Below are 22,844 nucleotides of genomic sequence, written 5' to 3' on the forward strand. Positions count from 1 at the left end.
CCCTCATATGGGATCTTTCTCTGTCAGCACAATAGTGTGTATCATTTCATTGTTTTACCCAACAGCCAGTAAATGAAGTGAGAAACACTATAAAAACTATACCTTGATATAAAAACTATACCTTGATATACCTTGATACCTCAATATGTCTTTGTGTATTTCTGTTAGTTGTTCCATTTTGTAGAGACCAATTAAGCAGAATCCTTAATTTATAATATGTAAATTCCAGGATATGTGGTGAAAATAAAATACACTTATCTGCATTTTAATTGAAATATATTCCTCTGGACTCTTCTGAAGGATGGAAATGATGGAGTACGGGTAAGGGTTACTGTAAGAATAACAGATTAGAAAAAAGATGTGTACCTTTATTATACCTAATTTCATTTGCTAGTAAAAAGGTTTTCCAAATATTCTTTTCAGAGGGACACTTATGCAAAACATAACAAGGAATGAAAATATACCATAATACACTACCTTAAAAGGCCTATTAAGAAACCTGAGCTATTATTAAGCTGTGCCAGACTGCTTGAGAGCACATAATTCTCAAACCATAAGAGCTTTAATATATTAATGAGGTGAAATTATGAGTCTTGTTGCTTGTGTACTTTTTGCCAAATGAAGAAGCCTATTAAGCATTTGTTCTGTGCATATAAAAAGATACCTGAAGTCAATAAAATTGTTTGAAAATAAGTATATTTGATATCTAATACAGTGAGGTATCATTTTAGTAATTTTTTTCAAGTTACATAGAGCATACAGCTCTATGCTGTGTATGCTTACTGTTTTTTATTTGATTTCTGCCCTAATTAACCTTTCTGTATAATTCTCCTAAAATCTCATGAGTACCCTTGGCAGTTTAATTACATATCATGTCTATTGAAAGTAGTACTTGCCTTCTCTGTGGATTGAATATTTGATGTTGCTTTTATAATCAATTGCTTTTAAAATTGGTGGTTTTCCCTATTAAAGTCCATATACAGTTGAATATCAAAGAATAGCATTTTGTCCTCATCCCTGCTTCTTTTTTTTTGGTAGATTTAAAGAGTTCTTTTGCAAAGGGCAATATATCTATTAATTTATGAGACAATTTAGCTTGTATGCAAAATACATAGGTTTCTAGGAGTTTCCACAAAACATGTTTTATTTCAAGCCTATTAAATTATGAAAATGCATTATGAAAATACTTTGTTTAGAAGACCTGAGATGGTGGCCAGATCTTTGAGGAAATATATAAAGATTAATGATGGAGTTCTGCCTGGCTCTCAGATTCTCACTTCCTGAATCAGTGTAGCAGAAATGTGTAAGATGACACATAGACTCTAGGGAGGGAGCAACAATGATTTGCCTTATTATTTCACATGTCAGTCATGTAATAGAGCAATATTACACCAAGCAGTAAAAGAAGAAATTTCTAGCTTATCTGTCCTTCAGCTTGAAGAACCATTGTACATAATTCTGAAAGAAAAGTATATATTTGGAAATTAGGACCTTACTGTGGATAAAATCAAAGAAATATCTAAATAATCTGAGACATTTTACTTGGAAGATGGACAAAAGCAAACCAGGAAGTAGAAACAGTGCTAAATTTGCATATTAATGGCCTTCCAAGGAAGTGCGCTATGGATCACTAGTTCCAGAAAAATTATTCTGATGGAATTGTTGTGCATTCCTTCCCCTACAATGTACAGCCAAATTGCTTAATGCTTTTTCAGTCATTCTCAGATGTGTGTACATATTGCCTTTGTTGTTTGATTGATTTATAGATCTATTTGCGATTCTTGGACTACGAGATGCAGAATTCCAACGAATGCAAAAGGAATTTTGTAGCGGTGTATGACGGCAGCAGCTCTGTGGAGGATCTGAAGGCCAAGTTTTGCAGCACAGTTGCTAATGATGTAATGCTGAGGACAGGTCTGGGTGTGATCCGCATGTGGGCAGATGAAGGCAGCCGAAACAGCCGATTCCAGATGCTCTTCACATCTTTCCAAGAACGTAAGACCCTAATTAATGCGTCTGCCTTTCAGTTCGCCAAATGATACAAGTCCCAAAATCTGTTAATATTTTCTTCATGCAGAGCAATTACTGAAGCATGTTGCCAAACAAGCTATGTAAATATTCAGAACAGTTTTTATTCCAAGCATTTGTGGTGAGCAATAATTTGTAATGCAGCAGACAGACCACAAGATTCAAAACCAAGGAAACAGATACAAGTGCTCATGACCTGTCCAGTCATATAACTGAGACTTTAGTCTGATCCCCAAGCTACATGCAAACTTTTCCTTGCAAAGCATGGGAAAGAGTATAGCTCTGAAAGTTTTTATCAAGTCAGATCATTTTCTCTGAATTTGACTTTTTAGATCTCATTATGGTATGCATTTGAAAAATACCTTATGATTATTTTATCACAGGTAGTGGGTGTGTGCATATATCAGTGAACATGTGATGTGTGTCAGATATTGTTAAGCAAAGTGTTTAGATTTTTTGTAGCAACAAAAGATTTATAAAAGTCTTTAATATTTTGGCTAATATTCTCTTTATGTGCCTTACTTTCATTTATATTTTTATATGAAATCTGGACTCAGATAATAAGAAAGACAGTGAAAGAAGCAAAACATAGTTCTAGCCAGTTTAAGAAAAGAAACAATCAAACCAATCACAAAAATCCCTCAACAACACGCAATAGCTCCATTCACTGAAAACGATTGACCCAGATAATCCTGTGAAAGACCTGTGAAAGATATCAATTTGTTTTCTTTGATAGGAATAATACATATTTGGCCCCTTTAGAAAGGTGCATTTATTGTCACATGCTGGTTCATGTTAATTTTTAATGTGTTTTTGGTTTGTGCATCGTTTGTCTGACAGAAAGATTTCTTTGCAGCTGTCAGTGGTTGGAATGAAGGCTCAACCTACCAAACACATTCTTCATCTGTATTCTGTGTGTGTGTACCCTGCAATGAAGCAACGAGTCTCTGTTGAGAACAGCCTCCGTAATTCCTTAATTATGGCTCTGATTAAAAATTTCTGACATTTTACATGGCTGAAACTGCATACGCCACTGTACTCTCACACTTGCAGCCTTAGGGTCCTCGATTATATTATTCTTGCCTGCAAATCAGGCTGGGGTCTAAAAGACACTGAGAAAGAACCCTTGGTTGAGATGATACTGCCCTTTTCTCATTTCTGCAACTGAAGATGTGTTGAATATTCAAGATCTGATTCATTTTTTTCACAAGGCATCTTGATCTGTTACCTTAGAAACAACTGCATAGACACTGGAGTTTCACAGCATATAAAGAACTGGAGAGTGAAGCACTATGATGACTAATTTGAAACAAAAGTTTGAATAAGTGTATGTTTGCAAAGTTCTCATATTTTAAAGGATAAATATAGTGTAAAAATAAGGAAAAAGTGGTTTGTTTTTTTTCTCTTACAGTATTCCTAATACATTTACCTGACATGCTACATCTTATGAGTTACTCCTTTCTTGTAAGCAGATGATAGTTTATACTGAATAGTATTCTGACTGAGAAATTCAAAATAGTAGCACAAGGTGTTTTCTGCAAATGAACTCTGAAGAGTCATTGCTCACTAAAAGCTGAAAATTTATTAAAGGCTAAATAATACTTTGAAATATGTCTACATAGCCTGCTCATAAGTAGTAGAAGAAACTGCATCTGTGATTTTATTGCTGGAAATTGGCTTCAAAGATTTACAGGTGATGCAGATGGCATTTTGTGTGCCTTGTTAGTTGTCCCTAAGTGCTGCCCTATGCCACATACTGGTGCTGGCTGTCAGGAGCCAGCTAGAACAGATGTCAGTGAGGCACTCTGAAACACAGCTCATGGCATGTAAACTGCAACGCCTTTCAGCAGCCTGTGGGAATAATTAGATCATCTGCATGGAAGAGAAGGAATGTCAGACCTCATTCAGGGAGATGTGCATCAGGGAACAGACACCTGTGTGTCTATTCAGGGACAAAGAAAGAGGAAAAAGTTCAATTTTGTTCATACAGAGCTGAGAAGGGAACAAAATAGAATATATTTATGTTGCAGTAATGTGCATGGGAAAGAGTGACAAAGTAGAATTTCTGTATTTACTGTTCCTATGGGAATGACCAGGAAGTGTTGTGATCTGTTACTCCTCGAGTTCCTCTCCTTGGTGTGAAGTTAGACTGTTGAGACTGTGAGTTTTCCCTTACACAAGGCTCTGTGTACTGGAATTGGTATCTTGTTTAAACAAGCACTAAGCCTGAGAATTGTTTTCTTTCAGTGTAAAGCTGTTCAGTGTTTATTCTTGCTGCAGAGTCATTTCCTGGGGACTTGACATTTGTGTAGAACAGAGAAATCTTAGAGATTTTTTCTATGGTTATTTTCATGTTTCAATCAGTGTGTTCCAAATCAATTTAAAATACATATGCTTTTTTTTTTTTTTTTTTTTTTCTTTTTTTTTTTTTCTTTTTTTTTTAATCTAAAAAGTGGTCTTGCAAGTTTCCAAACCTCTCACAGTGATCCTTTCAGAGTAGCAGTGCTATGAATATGTCTTAAGGAAAGGCATGTAATGAATGAGACTGTTAAATTTCCTGCACCAGAAAAACAAGAATGATTCTCATTATCGTCATCATCGTCAAAAACAGTAGCTCTAAGAAACACTTAACAGCTGATTAATTCTTAATAGGTGGCAATTTATAGTGATCATCTGATATTTCATTGTCAGCATTGTTAACTATTCCAACTCTCAGTGTGGGGTTTGACTCCTTATACCCTTACCTTTATGATCTTTAAGATATCTTCAAAGCATAATCAAATTTTTGTGCATGGCAGTCACTGTTACATTAGAGTTTAAATATCCAATGAATTAATATAAGAATCAGTAAAAGGTAAACAAAAATCTGGTATAATCAAAAGATGTCTGTTCATCTGATAAGACATGAAAAATGAATCTTTGTTTTCTCACCCACTGACTAGCTGTTCATTTAATTTTCCATGATTGCAGAGTGATCTCCAGGCTGATTAATGACAGGCATGCTACACCTACAGCTTCTTCAAATTGCTGCTTCTCAGCAGACACACCTACACTTTAGCCTAAAAGCAGATTTGTAGAACCAGGGCATATGGGATAAGAGAGAAACCCTCTGTATGCACAGCAGACAAGATGTTCCCTTTCTCACCTCTGACCACTCTTTGCTATCACGGCTTCCTTCTGTGTCCATAACCCTGCACCAGAAACCAGAAAACCCGGACCAGGAAAACCTCATTCCTTCTCTTATTGTCCCTTGGAGCTCTAAGTCTGGTTTTAGAGCCCTGTCAAACACAACTTTCCTAATGTTCTATCATTCTTCTTTTATTTTTATGAACAAAACCCATTATTTAGACAGAAGTCTAAGGCCATGCTTAGAAGAGCAGTGTGCAGTTTGATCAAGTAAAGGCACTCAAGTCCCTGTTTACAAACTTGAAGAGGATCACCCAGCATGGGGAGTTCTTTAATGGGGAAAAGGGACTGCAGGTGTGCAGTGCTAGGGACTGTGTTTTTGTGGTAAAGCTAAGGGAAGTACTGAAAAAGGGAACAGCAAGGTGTTTAGTGCAACCTGTGAAGAGGCAGTTTCTCATTGCAAAGATTTAGGAATGTAGACAGACTGCAGCTCTGCTGGTTTTGCTCTCTGCTTCCACACTAATATTTTAAAAAGAAACCATCGGGATTGCCTCCTTGCTGGTGAGCACTCATCTGTGATTTTCTTCCCTTCTGTGCTATTTGCAGCTATCTCTAGTGAAAAACCCTCACTGTTTAAGCATCCCAGTGACTCTCTGACCCTGAACAAAATAATTGTTTGTGGTGCCCAGAGTGTATTAACAAAACACAGGCTGGAGCTCTGAGCACAGGCTCCTGACCTGCCATTTTCTGGTGAGTTTATTTATCAAAAAACCCTGAACAAAGAACCATGAAACTGAATACAGGTACTTTTGAAAGACTAGATTATCGATCTGTGTATGGTATTAACTATCCATAAAAGTTACATTTATCTTGCACAGTGCAATCTAAGGGTGACTGAGAAAGAGCATCAGTATTAAGGCCATCTCATTTTCAAGTTTCTAGTAGCTGTATTTTAACAAGACCTTTATTTCATTAGTGGAAAATCATATACTTGTAGTGCACAGTGCTATAACAATCTTAATGATTTTATAATTTTAATAAAGCAAATGTAACTGTCTCTCAATAAATATTTTTCCTTGAAGAGACTGAAAAAAACTTCTTCCTTTATTTCAATGATGATTCAAGGAACTTCTGAGGAATTTAAATTTTCCTTCTCTTGTGGAGGAAAGAAAGCCTTATTTTTCATTAAAGAACAATGGGAAAATCCAAATGATCTGCACTTAAAGAATTCGTGTTCAGAGCATGATGCAATGAGCTATCTTGAGTAGAGGAGGAGTAGGTGTGAAATGTCTAACGACTTCAGTGTAAAATGTTTCTCACATCTAACCATTGTTAAGATTTCAGAATTTTCCCATTCACCCTTAGGAGGAAGCAAGATTTTCAAAAATGTTATGACAAGAAAGGAAGGGGAGAAAGGAGAGAGAGAGATAAACCTAAAAATAACAAGTAGGGTAGGACATTTGTCTAAGATTATCCTATCCTGGACTGAAATCCCTGCCTTGAAACCAGCTCAAAGGGTAAATCCACACGGTTCAATGAAGTGCAGCACAGGCACCCAAGCTGGCTTGCTCAGAGCTGGTTCACACCCTGGAAGGAAAGGAATTGCACTGGCTGTGGATGGTGCTGAGAAATAGTGAGAAATGCACGGGAGAAAGCACTGCAGTGAAGTGCAACAGCCAGGCTGCAGACCAGTTCCATAACAGACCTGTCTTTAGCTCCATCTTGGAAAACTATTTTGGCTTTCCCATGATTGCAATTTATATCCAGAGTATCCTGCAATGCCCAACAAAATGGTGCCTAATGCACAGAGATAATGTAGTTTGTTACTTGTGCAATATCATCACAACGGCATAATAATTATTAAAAATGTGGAATAAGTTTAATTTCTATACTGCTTTAAACATTCTGTAATTTTGTAGTATAAATTGGAATGCCCTACTTGTGACTATTTATTTTAGTATCTGAGTGAAATCAGTATAACTTCTTAAGAAAGACAAATTACGACTGCTTTTTTTCATGTTGCTTTATAAGGATGGCATAAGGAAGAACTATTAATACATTTTATGTTTCTCTGCTTTAGGGATATTCAGGATTAAAATATTAACTTTTTAAATAAATTTAAAAGTGTAGATTATGGGCACATAATTTACTTTCTATAGTAAGAAAATATAGGCAACTACATTGGTTCAATTTTTAAGAATTTTGAAAGCAGTAACCTTCGAATACCAAACAGAAGGTTTTTTGAATTCTGTGGTGGAAACCTCCTGGAAATGTATAATATGAAATGAATAATATAGCAATATACTAATCTGTACTAGAAACAGAACATATTTATATTCTTGATAAAATAAAGAAATTATTATAGTTGAGGGTTTTAAGCATAGGTTTCCTATACCTGACAAACACTATGGGATGTCATGTCTATTCCTGCTAATGCACTTGCTAATGTATCTTCTAGGAGAAGAGCACCATCTTGTGTTCAGTATAAATAGCTGTTGTAAAACAGATGTTACATTAGAATGAATTCAAGAATTATAAAATTTGTATATTAAAATACAAGGTATTCTTACACATTGCACTCACATTTATAAAAAGAAAATATCATTATTAAAAATAATGTAGAATGAAAATTTTGGGATTTTTAGTATTGTATATATGATTTTATAAAAACTATTATTTTTTATCAAAAATATTTGTTTAATTACAAAATAGAAAAATAACTTCTAATAATATTTTTCATTAATTAGTGATTTAATTTAGATTATAGTATTCATGCTGTAAAAACAAAATAATTCCTTAGAGAGTTTATTAAAATATATCAGGTTGAAATATATATGCAGTTCTAATTTTCTTGGTAGCGATATAATTATTATTAATTGTTCAACTTGCTAGTACGTTATCTCACTTATTTCTGGGCCAGGACCTTGGTAGAGCTTGACTAAAGACAGGTTTGAGATACAGGAGAAATGACACAGTTGTGTTTTCCCATCTGTTATTTTTAATCTATTTATGAAGTCAGGGTTTTTTCGGAGACCCACAAAAGGGATGGAACTCCAGGATATGGTGTAGTCCAACCCTTTTCCTGTAAGCAGGGTCAGCCACAGCAGGTGCCTCAGGACTGTGCCCAGTTGTGTTTTGAGTGTCTTCAGTGATGGAGACGTCACAACCTCTTCATAAAACCTCTCTTGCACAGTGTTTAACCAACCTCAAAGCAAATGTTTGCATTTAAAGGGAATTTCCTGCATTTCCTTTAGTGCTCATTGCTTCCTGTATTATCACTGGGCATTGCTGAGAAGAGCCTGGCTCTGTCTTTACTCCCTCCCAGTGGGTGTTTGGATGCATTGACAAGAGCCTGCTCAGAACAGTCCCAGCTGTCTCATCCTCTCCTCACACCTCCAACACCTCAAGTCTTTAAAAGCCTTCATGGCCTCTTGCTGGACTCAGTACATCTGTGTCCCTTTTGTTCTGGGAAGCCCAGAATCTGACACAACACTGCAGATGTGATCTCACCAGAGTTAAAGAGAGGGGAAAGATCATGCATCTCAGCTTGCTGACAATTCTGGTTTTGATGTAGCCCAGGACATTGGTGGCCTTCTTTGCCAGAAGGGCACATTGCTGACTCAAGGTGATTTTCAAGGTGATCTTATTGCATACCAAACCCTTTTCTGCAAGTTTACTTTCTAGTCAGTCAGTCCCAGCACCCACTGGTGCATGAAGTTATTCCTCCTAAGGCACAGGACTTTGCATTTCCTTTTTTTTATATGCTCAAAGATTCTGTTTGCCCAGCCCACTGAGGCCTCCATCAGCAGTACTCTTCAGAGATAATCAAGAGTAGCTTCACAACGTGAGTCACCCACTGGGGGCATCACATGGGGACCTGGGAGTTCATATCTGTCCAGTTAATTAAACATTCCCTAACCTCAGCCCCTTCCACTCAGAGAAGTCGTATTTCTGCTGGGATCATGCTGCCCTACTGCTTATGTGTATCCTTTCTATATTTGAATTTAGTCAGGAGTTCATTGTCCATCCATGCAAGATAACTGCTACCTTCACTTGATTTTCAGCCTGTCCGAACAGACAACTGCTGAGTTTAGAGGAGGTGCTCTTACAAAATCAATCAACTCTCCTTGAACCTGTATCTGTCCAGAACCACCTTCCGTAGCATTTGTCCACCAGACCCCTCAAGAGTGAAATTTTGCTGTTCTGAGGCCAAGAATTATGATTGTGCTTTTTGGTTTATTCCTTCTTTGCAGCATCCTGAACTCTATCACCTCATGCTCCTGACATCGGCCTTCCAAATTGATTCTTGTTTATAAAAGTATGAGGCACAGCAGAGCTACCCTCATCAGCTCTTTGATTACCTGTGTCAGGAAGTTATCAATGCACTCTGCAAACTTCCTGGCTTGCTGCTACCCTGTTGAGTTGCCCTCTACACATATCAGGTGGCTGAAATCCATAAGGACCAGAGCCTGTGATCGTGAAGCTACTTCCAGCTGCCTGAAGGCGATTTCATTCACTGCTTGCTCCTGATCAAGGAGTCCAGACACAAACTGCAGTGTTGGTAACTTTCCACTGTGCTTTCCACTAATCATGCCCAAAAGTCACTTGGCTTCTCACCTGGGTGAGCTCTCTGCATTCCTCCTCCTCTCTCATATAAAGGGCTTTTATATAGTGATGGAGAAGACCATGGAGTAATAAAGTACAGCTTCTGGTGTGTGGAGATGTTTGTGTTGCTTTATCTAGTTGAAGTAAATGATAGCAATAGGTTTTTTTTGTGAAAACATCCACAAGCTTGCTGTCACATACTGCTTGATTCCACGGCTGTGCTGGGCTCTGTAAAAGCTTTAGAACAGCATCAGGACAAGATCCGTCTTACTGTGAAAAAATCTGGTTTACCACCAGTTCATTTATCTTTTTGTTATTACTAGAATGTCCTTGATGTAGCATCTTAAGACTCCTTTGTTGTGCCTTTTTTTGGGCAAGGAAGCAAATTCCTCATGTGCAACATGACTGACAAGTTTTCAGCTTCCCTTGATGCTTTCATTTATTAAAAAAAAAAAAAAAAAAAAAAACCTTAATTAGAGTGAGGGAAATATACTGAATTCTTGTCCAGCTTGATCACTCCAGGTTCACGGGACCACGGAGAGAACTTGGCAATTTTAATTTTACAAACATGAGCAAGAGTCATGTCATTAGTTTTCTGAGTCTTATGTTTCGGTTTCTCTCATGCTAAGTTTGCTGTGCTGGTTCTGAAATTGCTTTTCTTCACTATTCATCTTGTTTTTGACATTTATTCAGATAACATTTTTTTTCCTCCACCATTCAATAATGCAATTTAAGAAAACTAACATTTTCAATCTCTTTTTTTATTTCTCTTGCCTTTCATTTCCAGATGTCCCTGTCACCTTTTTGTGTAATGATTCCTTCTTCTTAAATCTAAAAAAAGGGTCTTTTGTTATTGCCCTTTATTTTTCTCTAATCTGTGAAACATTTCCTAATATTTTTTCATTTCATAGAAAATCTTGCTATTTCTTTAAGGCCAGAATAAAATAGCCTATTTGCATTAGTTTTTCATGTACAGTTCTCTCTTTCTTCCTCTTGCTTTCACTTCCTTGCTACTTTCCTTTAGTTCTCCTTTTCTACTTACCACCATTATACTTCTGAATTCAGACAGCAATCGTTCCTTCTGACTTCACTTCTAAGAAAATCCTTAATGATACTTTAAATGTCTTTTGGCGTTTTGGTCATATTTTTGTCTTTTTTTTTTTTTTTTTTTTTTTTTTTTTTTTTTTTGGTTACCTTAATAGTATAATCTATCTTAATCCTGCAAATGTTTGTTGGTTTGCTTTTGTTTTTAAAATTTCCCACTTGTTCCCATGTCACTCCTTGAACTTTCTCTGCTTGATATTTGTTTTGGTTTTTTTGGGTTTTTTTTTTTTTTTTTTTTTGGGACACTATGTATTTTAAATGAGCGACTTTAGATCTTCTTAGGTTTTTCACTTCTTTTTGCCCAGAGTAGGCAGTGATACTGTTTCTACATGTGGGAAACATCCCAAGAGATCCTCACCTTGCCTGGAAAGAGGGATTGCAGCTAGAGTGTGAAAGGATGATTATGCCTCTGATGTGTTATCTACGTGATGTGGCACATCTTGATATGGCACAGCATCTTTCAGACTCAGCCTTCACTGTCCCCAAATGACAGCAATAGATAGATAAGGACTGTCCCTAAGTATTCTCCCTTTCTAATATGTGCTCTTCTGATTTGCCCAGCATAAAGTAGAATCATTTCTATAATAAACTTTAAATGTGACCAGGCTCCTTGCACCTCAGGAGATAGCATACCAGATTTAAATACAGAAATTGAACAGTGGACAGGCTGGTTGATGTCTTCTGGCTAAGAGATGCAGTATATGTACAGTGTTATATCTGAGTGAGTGGTTGCATATTTGGAGTGTGCACTTTGATTTTGATGGCATTTACTATTTGCTTAACACACCATAACTGTTCCAAATATGCCAGTTATGAACATCTTAACTTAAGCACTTACTGGTAAATGGATTTCTTGACATGATATATGGAGTCATTAAGTTCTGCATATAAATCCTTTGTATTGTCCTTCATTTGCAAATCACTAAACCATTCTCTTTGCTATGCATTTATGTTGTCATAGGAACTGCTTCTAAAGTTGCAGAGGAGAGCAATTTCCATGCAGAATCAAACTCAATGTATCAGTAATATGTGCATCATAACTGCTTTCTGATTAGTTTAAGGTCTTAGTTTATTTGTAAACTCTCCCTTAAAAATAATTATAATAATGCTTTTAGGTAGCTTGAACTAAAAAAATACACGAGGGGTTAATTTTTGACAATTTAACACTGACAAAGTTTGTACTCTTCTAAGTTATAAAGGGCTTTCTCATTTGAAAAAGAGATTGAGGTGTAATTTTTCTCTACTATTTTATCTCTACACTTTTGGAGTAGTAGCTTCTCAACCCCAACACCTAATGATGTCCCAATACTTCCATAAACGCTGCAGTTTAGCAGCATCTTCAGTACCTTCCAAAGGCTTTCAGGTGGTTTCTTCATCGTTGTAATATATGGTATATGGCCATCAGTAAAACCATTTTCCTGCAGTTTTAATCTTCATGATTCTTCATGAGCTTCAGGGATAGTGAAGACTGTTGTGCTTCTTTATCTTCATTATTTGTGATCAAAAGGATGCTTCTTACCTGTAGCCTTTTTCATGACTAAAAGATTTTTAGAATAATTTTACTTTCTTTATGTATAAATGATCAGGCACCATTGATATGTGCCGTCAAGTACATATCTTCCTTGAGCGACACAAATTTTCTTATAAAATTGAGGTTTCAGCAAAAACTTTTAAAGACATTTGCCATGCATTGGATCAATCTGGGATACAGTTGACTCTTTTCTTAGCAGACCATAGGGTGATATGTTTTGGATCTGTGACAACACACTGTTGACTTCCCAACAATGATTGGAAGCCAGCCCACTACATCCATGGAAGTCATGCTAGGTGAAGGTTCAGTGATTTTAGACAAAACTGAGAACCTCTTGCCACAGAATAATAAACAGTCGGTCATTTGAGTGTTCTCCATGTTGTGTGCCAAATATTCAATATGTTTAAGGAATATGCATTGTATAGCTTCGTCTTATTATAGAATACATGGCCACTCCTAGATGTGTTTGTAGAGGAGAGCTGAATGATTTGCTAATTTAATATAATTTATCATTTCTCTCATTTTTAGCCCCTTGTGAAGCCAACACATTCTTTTGCCACAGTAATATGTGTATAAATAATACACTGGTCTGCAATGGACTCCAGAACTGTGTGTATCCCTGGGATGAAAACCACTGCAAAGGTAACATGTAGAATTCAAAAAGTTGTCATTTGCACTGCATGAGATACAGCATGTGATCCTCAGTTTCTTGTTAAGTATGCGTCAAATGGAAGAAAGCTCAGGAAAGAGCATACATTAAACAATAGAGAAAATGAAGGAATGTAAAAAATGCCAGTGGATTTTGCTTTCAAAGTTTTCTTTTTTTTTTTTTTTCGTGTTGCACTGGTTATGTCCTGCTGTCTGTTTATGCATTTCTGGGAGGCTTTCTGATCACTTGGTCTCTGCTTTCCACACAATCTAAAGTATAATTAAAGGTAATATTTTGGTTCCTTTGCCATAGTTACCTTCATAGTGCAGTAACATATGAGTAGCAGGTGTCTTTTAGCTTCATGCTATGCCCATAATAGCCCAAGTAGTCTTATAAAGGAAGGTGGAATTAACACTGCAAGAAACAAACAAATATACCTATAATCAAGTGAAATTGAAATGCAAGGAACTAGCTAGAAATCAGATACAATACTTTTTTTCACAGGCACAGAGTGATGTTCCTACCCATGTGCTGGCTGAATATTTCTAAATATTTCTGAGGTTCTCTTTAAAAAAAAAAAAAAAAAAAAAAAAAAAAAAGAGAGAGAGAGAGAGAGAGAGAGAGAGAAACAAAGCAGCCCCAACACCTGTGTTGTTTTCAGGGAAAAGAGCTAAACTAACTTACATTGCAGGCTAGGGAGACAGTTTGTTTCTGTCTCATATCCCCCTGTCTCCCCCTACTGCAGATTTATTCCTGAAAACATGAGATGTGCCAAATTTAGGAACCAATCAAGAAAAAAAAAACAGAATGAGGTGGATTAGCAGTCATCCCATAAGTCTACTGAAGCTTGCAAAATCCTGACAAGCAGTGCAATAGGGTAAAACACAAAAACACTTACTTCAAAAGAACACAGCTAAACTGTGGCATAGCATAATATTCTTCAAAGAAACTAAACAGACAACTGGGAAATGATTATTCATTCTCTACTTCCTCACAATAGAGGAAAACAGAAAACCTTCACCACTCTTCAATTTTCAGAATGATTTTCATATTTCCTTTGTTAAGTATCTTTCATCAGGTCATGTGCATTTATCCTCTCTTGTTCTTCTGACTACAAAAAGGAGGTTTGCTGATTCCAGAAAAAATGTTGCTTGCTGCAGTGTTGCTTTTTCTAATTCTGCTTTTTCTCCAAAGTCTGTGTCAATCAGTTAGAGAAATATTGAGTAAATCTGCAAGCTTAGACAATGAAATACTGAAGAGTTAAATTTTGGTGTCTAGGAGATTATGAAGAGATGAATGTCACTGTTTTGGTGCCAATAACTTCCATTTCAAAGGCTTTTTGTTAATTCCTTTTATATGTTTTTGGTTGCCAGGAAAAATGACACTAAACTGGGTGTTGAAACTTAACCACAGTTGTCTTACTATGCCTGATAGAGACTGACGCAAACACTTTCAACTGAATTTCTACAAGGCTCAGTCACCATCTTGTGCCTGCAGCCTTGTGAAAGCAAATCACAGAGAAAAATGCACAGGAGGAAGGGGAAACTGGTTTTATTTCATCATTTTACTGCATTTTTCTGCTTTATTCACAATGCAGAATTTGCTCATTTATTCAAGGCTCCTTTGTAAAGAGTAGTAAATATGATCAGCTTTTGGATTTTTTGACTGTTTAGAAAAATTCTAACTGAAATAACTTTCTTTTCTGAAATCTAAATTTGAATAACTTTTCTATTTGCCCCTGATTCAGCTTTTTCATTTAACAATGTCAAAATTCCCACTAAGATAACAAATATTAGACCTTAAATCCTGTAAAATCTTGTTCTTTCATAGGACCTAATGTCCTAGCTGCATATAGTTACTGGAAGAGAGAAAATAATAAAGAGAACATCTGTAAAATTCTTGGGGGCTTTAGCAGCCAAATGGAATTCAAAGGTGACACTGAAGCCATCTGCTTGTTATAGTGGTTGTTTTTTTATAAAAAATGTAAATAATTATTACATTTAATTAAGATTGCAATATACCCTGAATAAATAAGTTTCCAAGTGAATAGACACACAGAGGATTTGTGTCATGCTTATTTGGCTTCCACAAATATCTGGTTTCTTCCTCTTTTCTTTTTTGTTGGTGGGATTGATTAAGTGAACTCAGAAATAGACTAGGCTCAGCTTTGCAGTAATCTGTTAACCCATCATAGTTGTTTTTATTCTTGAGCTGCAATTAATGCTGTGCTTTTTTTTTTTTTTTTCTTATTCCCTGTCGCACAGAAAAAAGAAAAGCAAACCTATTGGACCAACTTACGAATACAAGTGGGACTATAATTGGGGTGACTTCTTGCATTGTGGTCATCCTCATTGTTATCTCTGTTATAGTACAGATCAAACAGCCTCGTAAAAAATTTGTCCAAAGGAAAACAGACTTTGATCAAACAGTGTTCCAGGAGGTGTTTGAGCCTCCTCATTATGAGTTATGCACCCTTAGAGGGACAGGGACTACAGCTGACCTTGCTGATGTTGCAGATGACTTTGAAAATTATCATAAACTGCGGAGATCCTCTTCAAAATGCATTCATGACCATCACTGTGGATCACAAGTGTCTAGTATTAAGGGCAGCCGTAGTAACCTCAGCACAAGAGATGCTTCTGTCTTGACAGAAATACAACCCCAGCCTGTAAAACCACTTGTTCAGCCCATGAACAGGAGAAATATCCTTGTCATGAAGCATAGCTACTCACAAGATGCTGCAGATGCGTGCGAGATAGACGAAATTGAAGAGGTGCCAACCACAAGTCACAGGCTGTCCAGACATGATAAAGCTGTTCAGCGGTCAGTATCAATAGATTTTTGATGAAGACTATTGTGTAAGGACTGATTTGCCCAAGCATATTCACTCTTTGTTCAGTAAAGACATATTTTCTTTCATCTCTATTTATTGTTTAAATTTTTGTTTCCTGACAGCATATGCCATTATATTACCTCCCTTTCTGTCTCTTTTTCTCATCTCTGCTTCTCCTTCCTGATGGATCCTGTATCTCCATTTTACCTTTCTACTTTCTTTCTTTTTCTTTTACTGATTTGCATATACCCACATGCATACACAGGTCAATAGAGAACAGGTACAACCTTTAAATACCAAAGAAAATTGTTTGAATTTAGTTTTTGGAACAGCCACATACCTGTGGTTTCCTTGTAACTGAGGTGGCCTTGAATATCATCCACTGTTGGTCTAACCATCTCTAAATAAATTCATCAATAAATAAAAGATACATTTTGATGCATGACACTAGAATGAGGAATGCAGTCCTGGGGTAAGGAAACCCCTTTCCTCATGAAACATTACCTTTTATATAATGAATGACAGTATTTCTGAAACTTCACTGTATCTGTTCCATTATTGATCACAGTATTTTAGTTTGTCAAATAAACATAGATAGACAGATTAGAACATGAGACAACATAGTAAACTCATATATATATTTGCATATAAGAATGAAGTTAAAGGGAATCTTTCTAATCAATAAAAAAAAAATCAAGCATAATATTTTTAATAAAAGATTTCTTCTGTATATGGCACTTTGAATAGGTATAAATACAAATTATTAAAAGTTTGCAAGTAAAATATAAAGAAAACAAAAAAATTATGAACAATTTATTTGAAAAAGAACATATAACCCTTTTTTAATATTTTTTCTTGCATGCATTATTTATGCATTTCTTGTTGCTGTTTACATGCCCTCCATATTTTCTTTTCACATTAAGGCATTTTTTTATCTTAAAAAAAATAGTTATTTGGTTATTTTAATCCAATTGCATGTCTATGTAAATTACTTCATGAATATCAATCAGATTATCAAAATGTACTGTTTATTAAGTATCTATATGAATATATTTATTTTTTCTATGCAAACACTATTATTTTGAATGAAATAGCCATAACATTCCAGGTTCTGCCTCATTGGGTCTCTAAGCAAACATGAGTCTGAGTACAACACAACTAGGGTCTAAGAGAAAAACCTGAGGTAAGTAAACATATCTATACAGCAATTGAACCATCTGTTGCTTTCCATTTTATTTGTTGTATTGCTAAAATGTATATTAGGTCTCAAATTAGATGCCATCTTGTATGGAGTCAGGTTTGAATGCTAAAAATCTGAAAGTAAGATGATCACTTTAGCATTGTACACTAAGCAAAATCTGTTAATTCTTATTCTTGACAGAATTACAGTCAGCCAACAATCTTCATTCCAATTGCATTATAAAGTCATGTGCGTTACATGGCTCTTGCAATTTATTTATTTATTTAATTTATTATTAATATTATTTATGGAAATAAAAGAGCCCCAGCATGTGAAAAAATTGCAAAACTTGGCAATTTAATTCAAGTATGATGTGGAACTATGTGTTTTCAGTTCATTTTTTTATCCATTCTGGTGAAGTGTTGGGGGAGGAATATGTACTATTACTGACAAATTCGGAGATTCTGTAGCACTAAGGTTAATGTTTTCAAGTTAAATTTACTTCATGGAGTGTTTTACTAGACTTTTCATTTTGCGTAATTTTTATCAACACTTCATAAACACAATCTCAGATGTTTATAATGGAGTTATAGATAGCTGCTAGTCTGTCCGTTTATACATGTGCATATATAAACATAGATATGTGTATATACATTTTTATGTGTATATATGTATAAAGACATTTTACAGTTAAATAATCCATTAACAGTTTAATTGCTTGTAGATAGTTTAAGTAAACACTTTTATTCTTTTTTTTTTTTTTTTTTTTTTTTTTTTTTTTTCTCAGAGAGAGTGTATTTTTTACTTAGTTTTGATTTCAGATAACTATTCATGCAGACATGCAAAGTCTGAATGGAAAAATCTCTAATGAACTATCTCAGCCCTCTGAAAGATAGAATGAACAATTTTCCAATTTAATTTAATTGCCTTTATGCAAACCTAAGAAGTATAAACATATTCTAACTCCTTAGCAAGATATTCCCATTGCATAAAAATATATTTCTTTTGTAATTTGGTTTCTGGCCACAAAGTGCTACTTAGTTATTAAATATATTTGGAAATTTACTGAAAACCTGAGTAAAAAATTAGTTCTTGAGACAGTCCTTTTATTTTTAAAATTTATTTTTTAAAGTCATAGTTTTCTTTAAGTCGATCTTTTTATGTTTGTTACTTACTTGTATGTTGTGTGATATGTGGAAGAAGATTTACATTGAACTTTTGTTATATGTACATTGTTTTCATTATATAGACTGCTTGAGAATAGTGCGCTCCTGGGTGATTTTGAACATGCTACAATGAAATGTGAAACTATCGTCCTTGGAAACACCAGCTAGAGGTTTTATGGACTCTGACCAGCTATTCTCTTATCATGAAAAAATTCAGCAGTGTTGAGTAAAATTACTAGAAGGCAATAAGACTTTGGTTATTATGCTTATCAGTCATTTCTCTTTTTCTTTTTCTCTCTTCTTTTTGTTGCAAGTAAAATTCCCAATTTCAGGAACAATTTATTGAAATCAGGTATTTAGCCATTCATAATCACTTCAATAGAAACGTTTGTTGGATAAGCATCTAGCAATATGACTGAATTTGACATTGAGAAATTAATCTGCATGTATGTTACTGAATATTTGAGTTGGCAAAAATCCCTTTATTAGATACATTGTAAAAAGCATGCATTCACAGTTATTGCTGTTACTGTTCCATTTCTGTGTCATATGCTTGCTACTTGTAACTTTTATATAAAAATACATAAAACAATGTATAATGATTTTGTACCTTGAGTTTAATGCAATGTTTTCTTTAACCTAATTTACCAGTCCTGTGTAATTCAGGAGATTAAGCTCAAAGTGTAGTTTCTAGGAACTGGAAACACAGATATATCAGAGAATCAACTGTCTCTCATCCCTCAATGACTGAACAGAATACATTATTTTTATAAGATTTGAATTAATTCACAAAAGATTTATCACCTAATTTAAGTTAAAAGGTTTGTGATAATCTATGTATTCCATTCTGTACTCTTAACTAATTTATTTCCATGGCAATTATTAGGAAGCTTGCATCAATATGGTAGACTAGCAGATTTTTATCAGTTACACAAATCTTATGGTTGGGTTCCAACTCTAGAAATACAGACAGAAACCATTTCACTAGGCAAGATAAAATTATATTTGTAATTCAAGCTGTAAGTATTAATAACCAACAAAATAATCAAATTTGAGAGGTTGCATTGTTATGGAATTATTAGAAGTTGAAGAGCCATTATTGTAAAATTGAAAGCCCCCTCATCTAAGAACTCAATAACCATGCATAAAATCATAGTTTCATTATATGTTTAAAGTGTATCTTCCAAATTCTCTTCCAAAACAAATCTCATCTCCTTCTGAAACATCTTGTGTCATTCATGGTTGTTAGGTTTTTCTACATAAAAATATTATTAGATTTATTGAAAAAAATGTAAAGAATAGAATGTTTCTATAAGAACATGAGAAAAAAGAAAACCTAAAAAACTGACATTAGAAATAAGGTGATCTATATGAGCTATTTAAATATAAAATATATAATTTGCCTAATTAAAAATACAGAAAATCTGTTTTCTACAACTGTGACTTAATAGTGACATGAGAATAAGGATTTCAGGTATTTGAGTATTTTTACATTTAAATGTATTTTATGACTATTTTTTTAGCTTGAATAATTTGTTTGTTTTCACATATTAGCTGCAAAAACGGTTGTCTGTCCTCTGCAGTCATTGAGAGTCACTGAGTCATCCCTCAGTTACATGGGTTTGCAGCATGCACTAATAGTTCATTTCCAGATCAGTAGCTCTTCAAAAGTTCATACTATTTATCACTGTTTTTTCCTTAACCTTTCCAAGTCCTTGCACATCATCATTTTTTTAAATATATGTTAAGATATTTGCAACATCCATGCTTAAAATGGATGCACCCATGCATCCATTACAATATAAAGGAAGAATTAAAGACTTGCTAAAAGAAATGCATATACATACAGACATTTGTATGCATATTTATAAATATTTAGTATTGGACATAATTTATAAATAAGTATAAAAGGAGAAATCTAAATATGAATTTAGCATTGAATGAATTATATTGTTCTCACAGAAAAATTATGAACTTGTCTTTCTAAAGTTGCTGCATATTTATATTTAAGTGCCTCAGTCCCACTGTAACACAGAGTCTAGTCCCTCCTAGACAAATACACAATAAAATTAATTTAAAGATATTTCCAGTGAAGTGTTAACTGAAAGAATTGCACTGGAGGCAACATGGATATTAATAATTACATTGCATGCACATTCTTGCTTTCTTTTAAAAATATCTGATTGTGCTGCAGGAGAAGAAGGGAGAAACATAAAATTCTGTGTAAGCAGAACAAGTCAAGCAAAGTGAGAATGGTAATGCTTGATCCTGGAAACTCCTTTAGAAACACATTGCCTAATAGCTAGGCACCCCCTTAAAAACATTTTGAGTACAAAATACTTGTATACTGGGGTCAAATTATATCTATTAAAATATTAATAAAAGTGAATTCAAACACAGATAAAATACTATAATTAAAATATTTACTTTCAAATAATTGAATTATTTGTATAGTCAGTGTGAATAATAGCCTAGTCCACTATACCACAAACATTAAAGATAATATTCATAATATTCATATCATACAATAGCAGGATATCTTAATGTGATCTATGAAACTCAAAATATTAAAATAAAAGGGGTTGTTGCTGGAAGTAAACAGTTTTCCTTTCCTCTCAGTATTTTTTATTATTATGAATCCGCTTTTTTAAAACCAGAAGGAAGTTCAAACAAGCTTTCAATTTTATGGAAAGGAAGTTTGGGTTAAATTAATGCAGCTGTGTTTGTTAATATTGTATAACACAGTAAATCACTGTGGATTAACTGAGCTTCTAGTCCTAGCTTCAAGCATTTTACCTCATGTTTGCCTTAAGCTAAAACTAAGAATGATAGTTTGATGCTAGATAGTTGTGGTTTGACTGGTGCAATGACAGTGGTCTACAGCCTTGTTGACAGTATGCTTATTTCTTACATACTTTATAAAAATAGGTTTTGTTATCACAGTCCATTGAAATATGCTTTATAGTTTTGTGGTTTGTTTTTTTACCCTCTCCATGGATGCAGTGTTATGTATATATTTTTCTTTTTGCATGATAGCTGAACAGCCACACCTTTTTTCTCTGCTGCAGGAAATATGGCCTTTGCAATTTGTCAAGAACTCTGCAGCATCATTTAAAAATCTCATGAAGTTCATTGTAAATCATCCTCATTTAAACTTTTTCTATTTTCACAGTTCTAAAAACAGCTTAAAAAAAGGCTCTGATAAATGTTAGCACCTTATCCTTCATTTTTTCTCAATTTTTATGCGGGAGATACTCTCTTGAACCTATCAACAATGTAACCAGTGAGAGGGAATAAGAGAAAGTATGAAGGTTTCCTGTTAAAGAGAAATTGTTAGCCCCCACACTCTCCCACACTCTCCAAAAAAATCAGACAAAGGAAAAAAGCACAGAAAGTTATTGTATTTAGAATAAGAATATAAAGGACTTTTGCACATACCTATTCCCAAATTTGTGAACATATTTAGGACAGATAAATTCTTTAAACAACCAAATAAAAACATTCTGTTCATGTCCAGCTCCAAAAGAGAGACATAATACTTAACAGAGCACTGTTCTACAAACAGAAAATTGGAATTTTTGGTGTGTCTTCTCCATTATGTGTAAATCTTCATGATATCACAAAGATATTTCAGCAGAGGGAGCACAGCTGAAGTACTAAGGCATATACAAAGGACAAAAGCTGCACCATTCCAAACTCTTCTGAACATAGAAGCCTATTATCTGATCTGAAAATATCTCCTCACTTGTGACTCAGCACTTGATGTGAAGTCTTACAACTCCACTGCTCTTCATCATACCTTACGATCATCTCTCTTTGCTCTTTGATGAAGACTTTACATCTTTATCACCTGCTGCCTTTCATTTCTGTTCACAGAGTTTAGTTTGAGTTTAGTTCTGTTCCATCTCACCTCAAAATTCACTGAAAATGCTGAAATCCTACCAGCTCCTTGCCTTTGTGTTACCCTTGAATCCACCCAGCTCTTTCCCATCTGTCACTTTAGAGCCATCTCAATTATATCTTGCCTATAAACAGCAAAATGAAAACACAAGATCTCAGCATATCCTAATTTATCCTTCATCCATTTCCACCCTCAATTTATCACAACAAGAGCTATGCAGGTGGAATGGACAGGAGGACAGGCTCATTAGGCATATTGGGTCTGCATTTTAATGACTGTGCATCAGCATTGTCTGGGCTGTCTACCTCCATGTGTTGGCATGACTGCTCCTGTGACAGCCATACCCCAGTGTCATCCACCATTTTTCTTCTCCCAGTTTAACCATTGTCAAAACATTTCCAGCACTTTTAACTTTCCTTCTGTTCTGTATTTATAATGGTATGTATCTCCACACAATATAAATCCTCATCCCAACCTCCTTCACGTGTCCATTAAAACAGTGCACAGCCTGGCAAACACCTGCCAGTGGTGTGGCAGAGCTATCATCAGCAAGGTAAGAACATCAGCTGCCAGAAGAAACAGAAGTTGCTGCTTCCATCCATTTTCTTTCCCAGGAGAAGCAGTTGTGCTGATCCACAGTCTCCAAACAAGGTCACTATGGGAAACAAGGGAACCTGCTCTCCCCTTCAAGCAATGAATCCTAACTGGGAGAAGAGAGACA

The 22,844-nt window shown here is 35.0% G+C and overlaps 1 protein-coding gene across 2 annotated transcripts in view; it reads left to right on the forward strand.

Moving 5' to 3' along the window:
• The window catches only part of NETO1 (neuropilin and tolloid like 1), a gene marked incomplete at its 3' end in the record, with an annotated part of 61,698 nt that extends 42,871 nt beyond the window's left edge, over nucleotides 1–18,827 (forward strand). The window contains exons 7-11 of one of the 2 annotated variants that reach the window (XM_079302870.1): nucleotides 1,767–1,995; nucleotides 12,923–13,036; nucleotides 15,308–15,866; nucleotides 16,985–17,059; nucleotides 18,306–18,827. In XM_079302870.1, coding sequence (XP_079158996.1) covers nucleotides 1,767–1,995; nucleotides 12,923–13,036; nucleotides 15,308–15,866; nucleotides 16,985–17,045 — 963 coding nt within the window. The remainder of the gene's footprint in view (nucleotides 1–1,766; nucleotides 1,996–12,922; nucleotides 13,037–15,307; nucleotides 15,867–16,984; nucleotides 17,060–18,305) is intronic. The other variant, XM_079302871.1, reaches the window with a different exon arrangement.
• Between the last annotated feature and the right edge of the window lie 4,017 nt (nucleotides 18,828–22,844).

This window comes from Erithacus rubecula (genome assembly GCF_903797595.1).
Source record: "Erithacus rubecula genome assembly, chromosome: 3".
NCBI lineage: Eukaryota > Metazoa > Chordata > Aves > Passeriformes > Muscicapidae > Erithacus > Erithacus rubecula.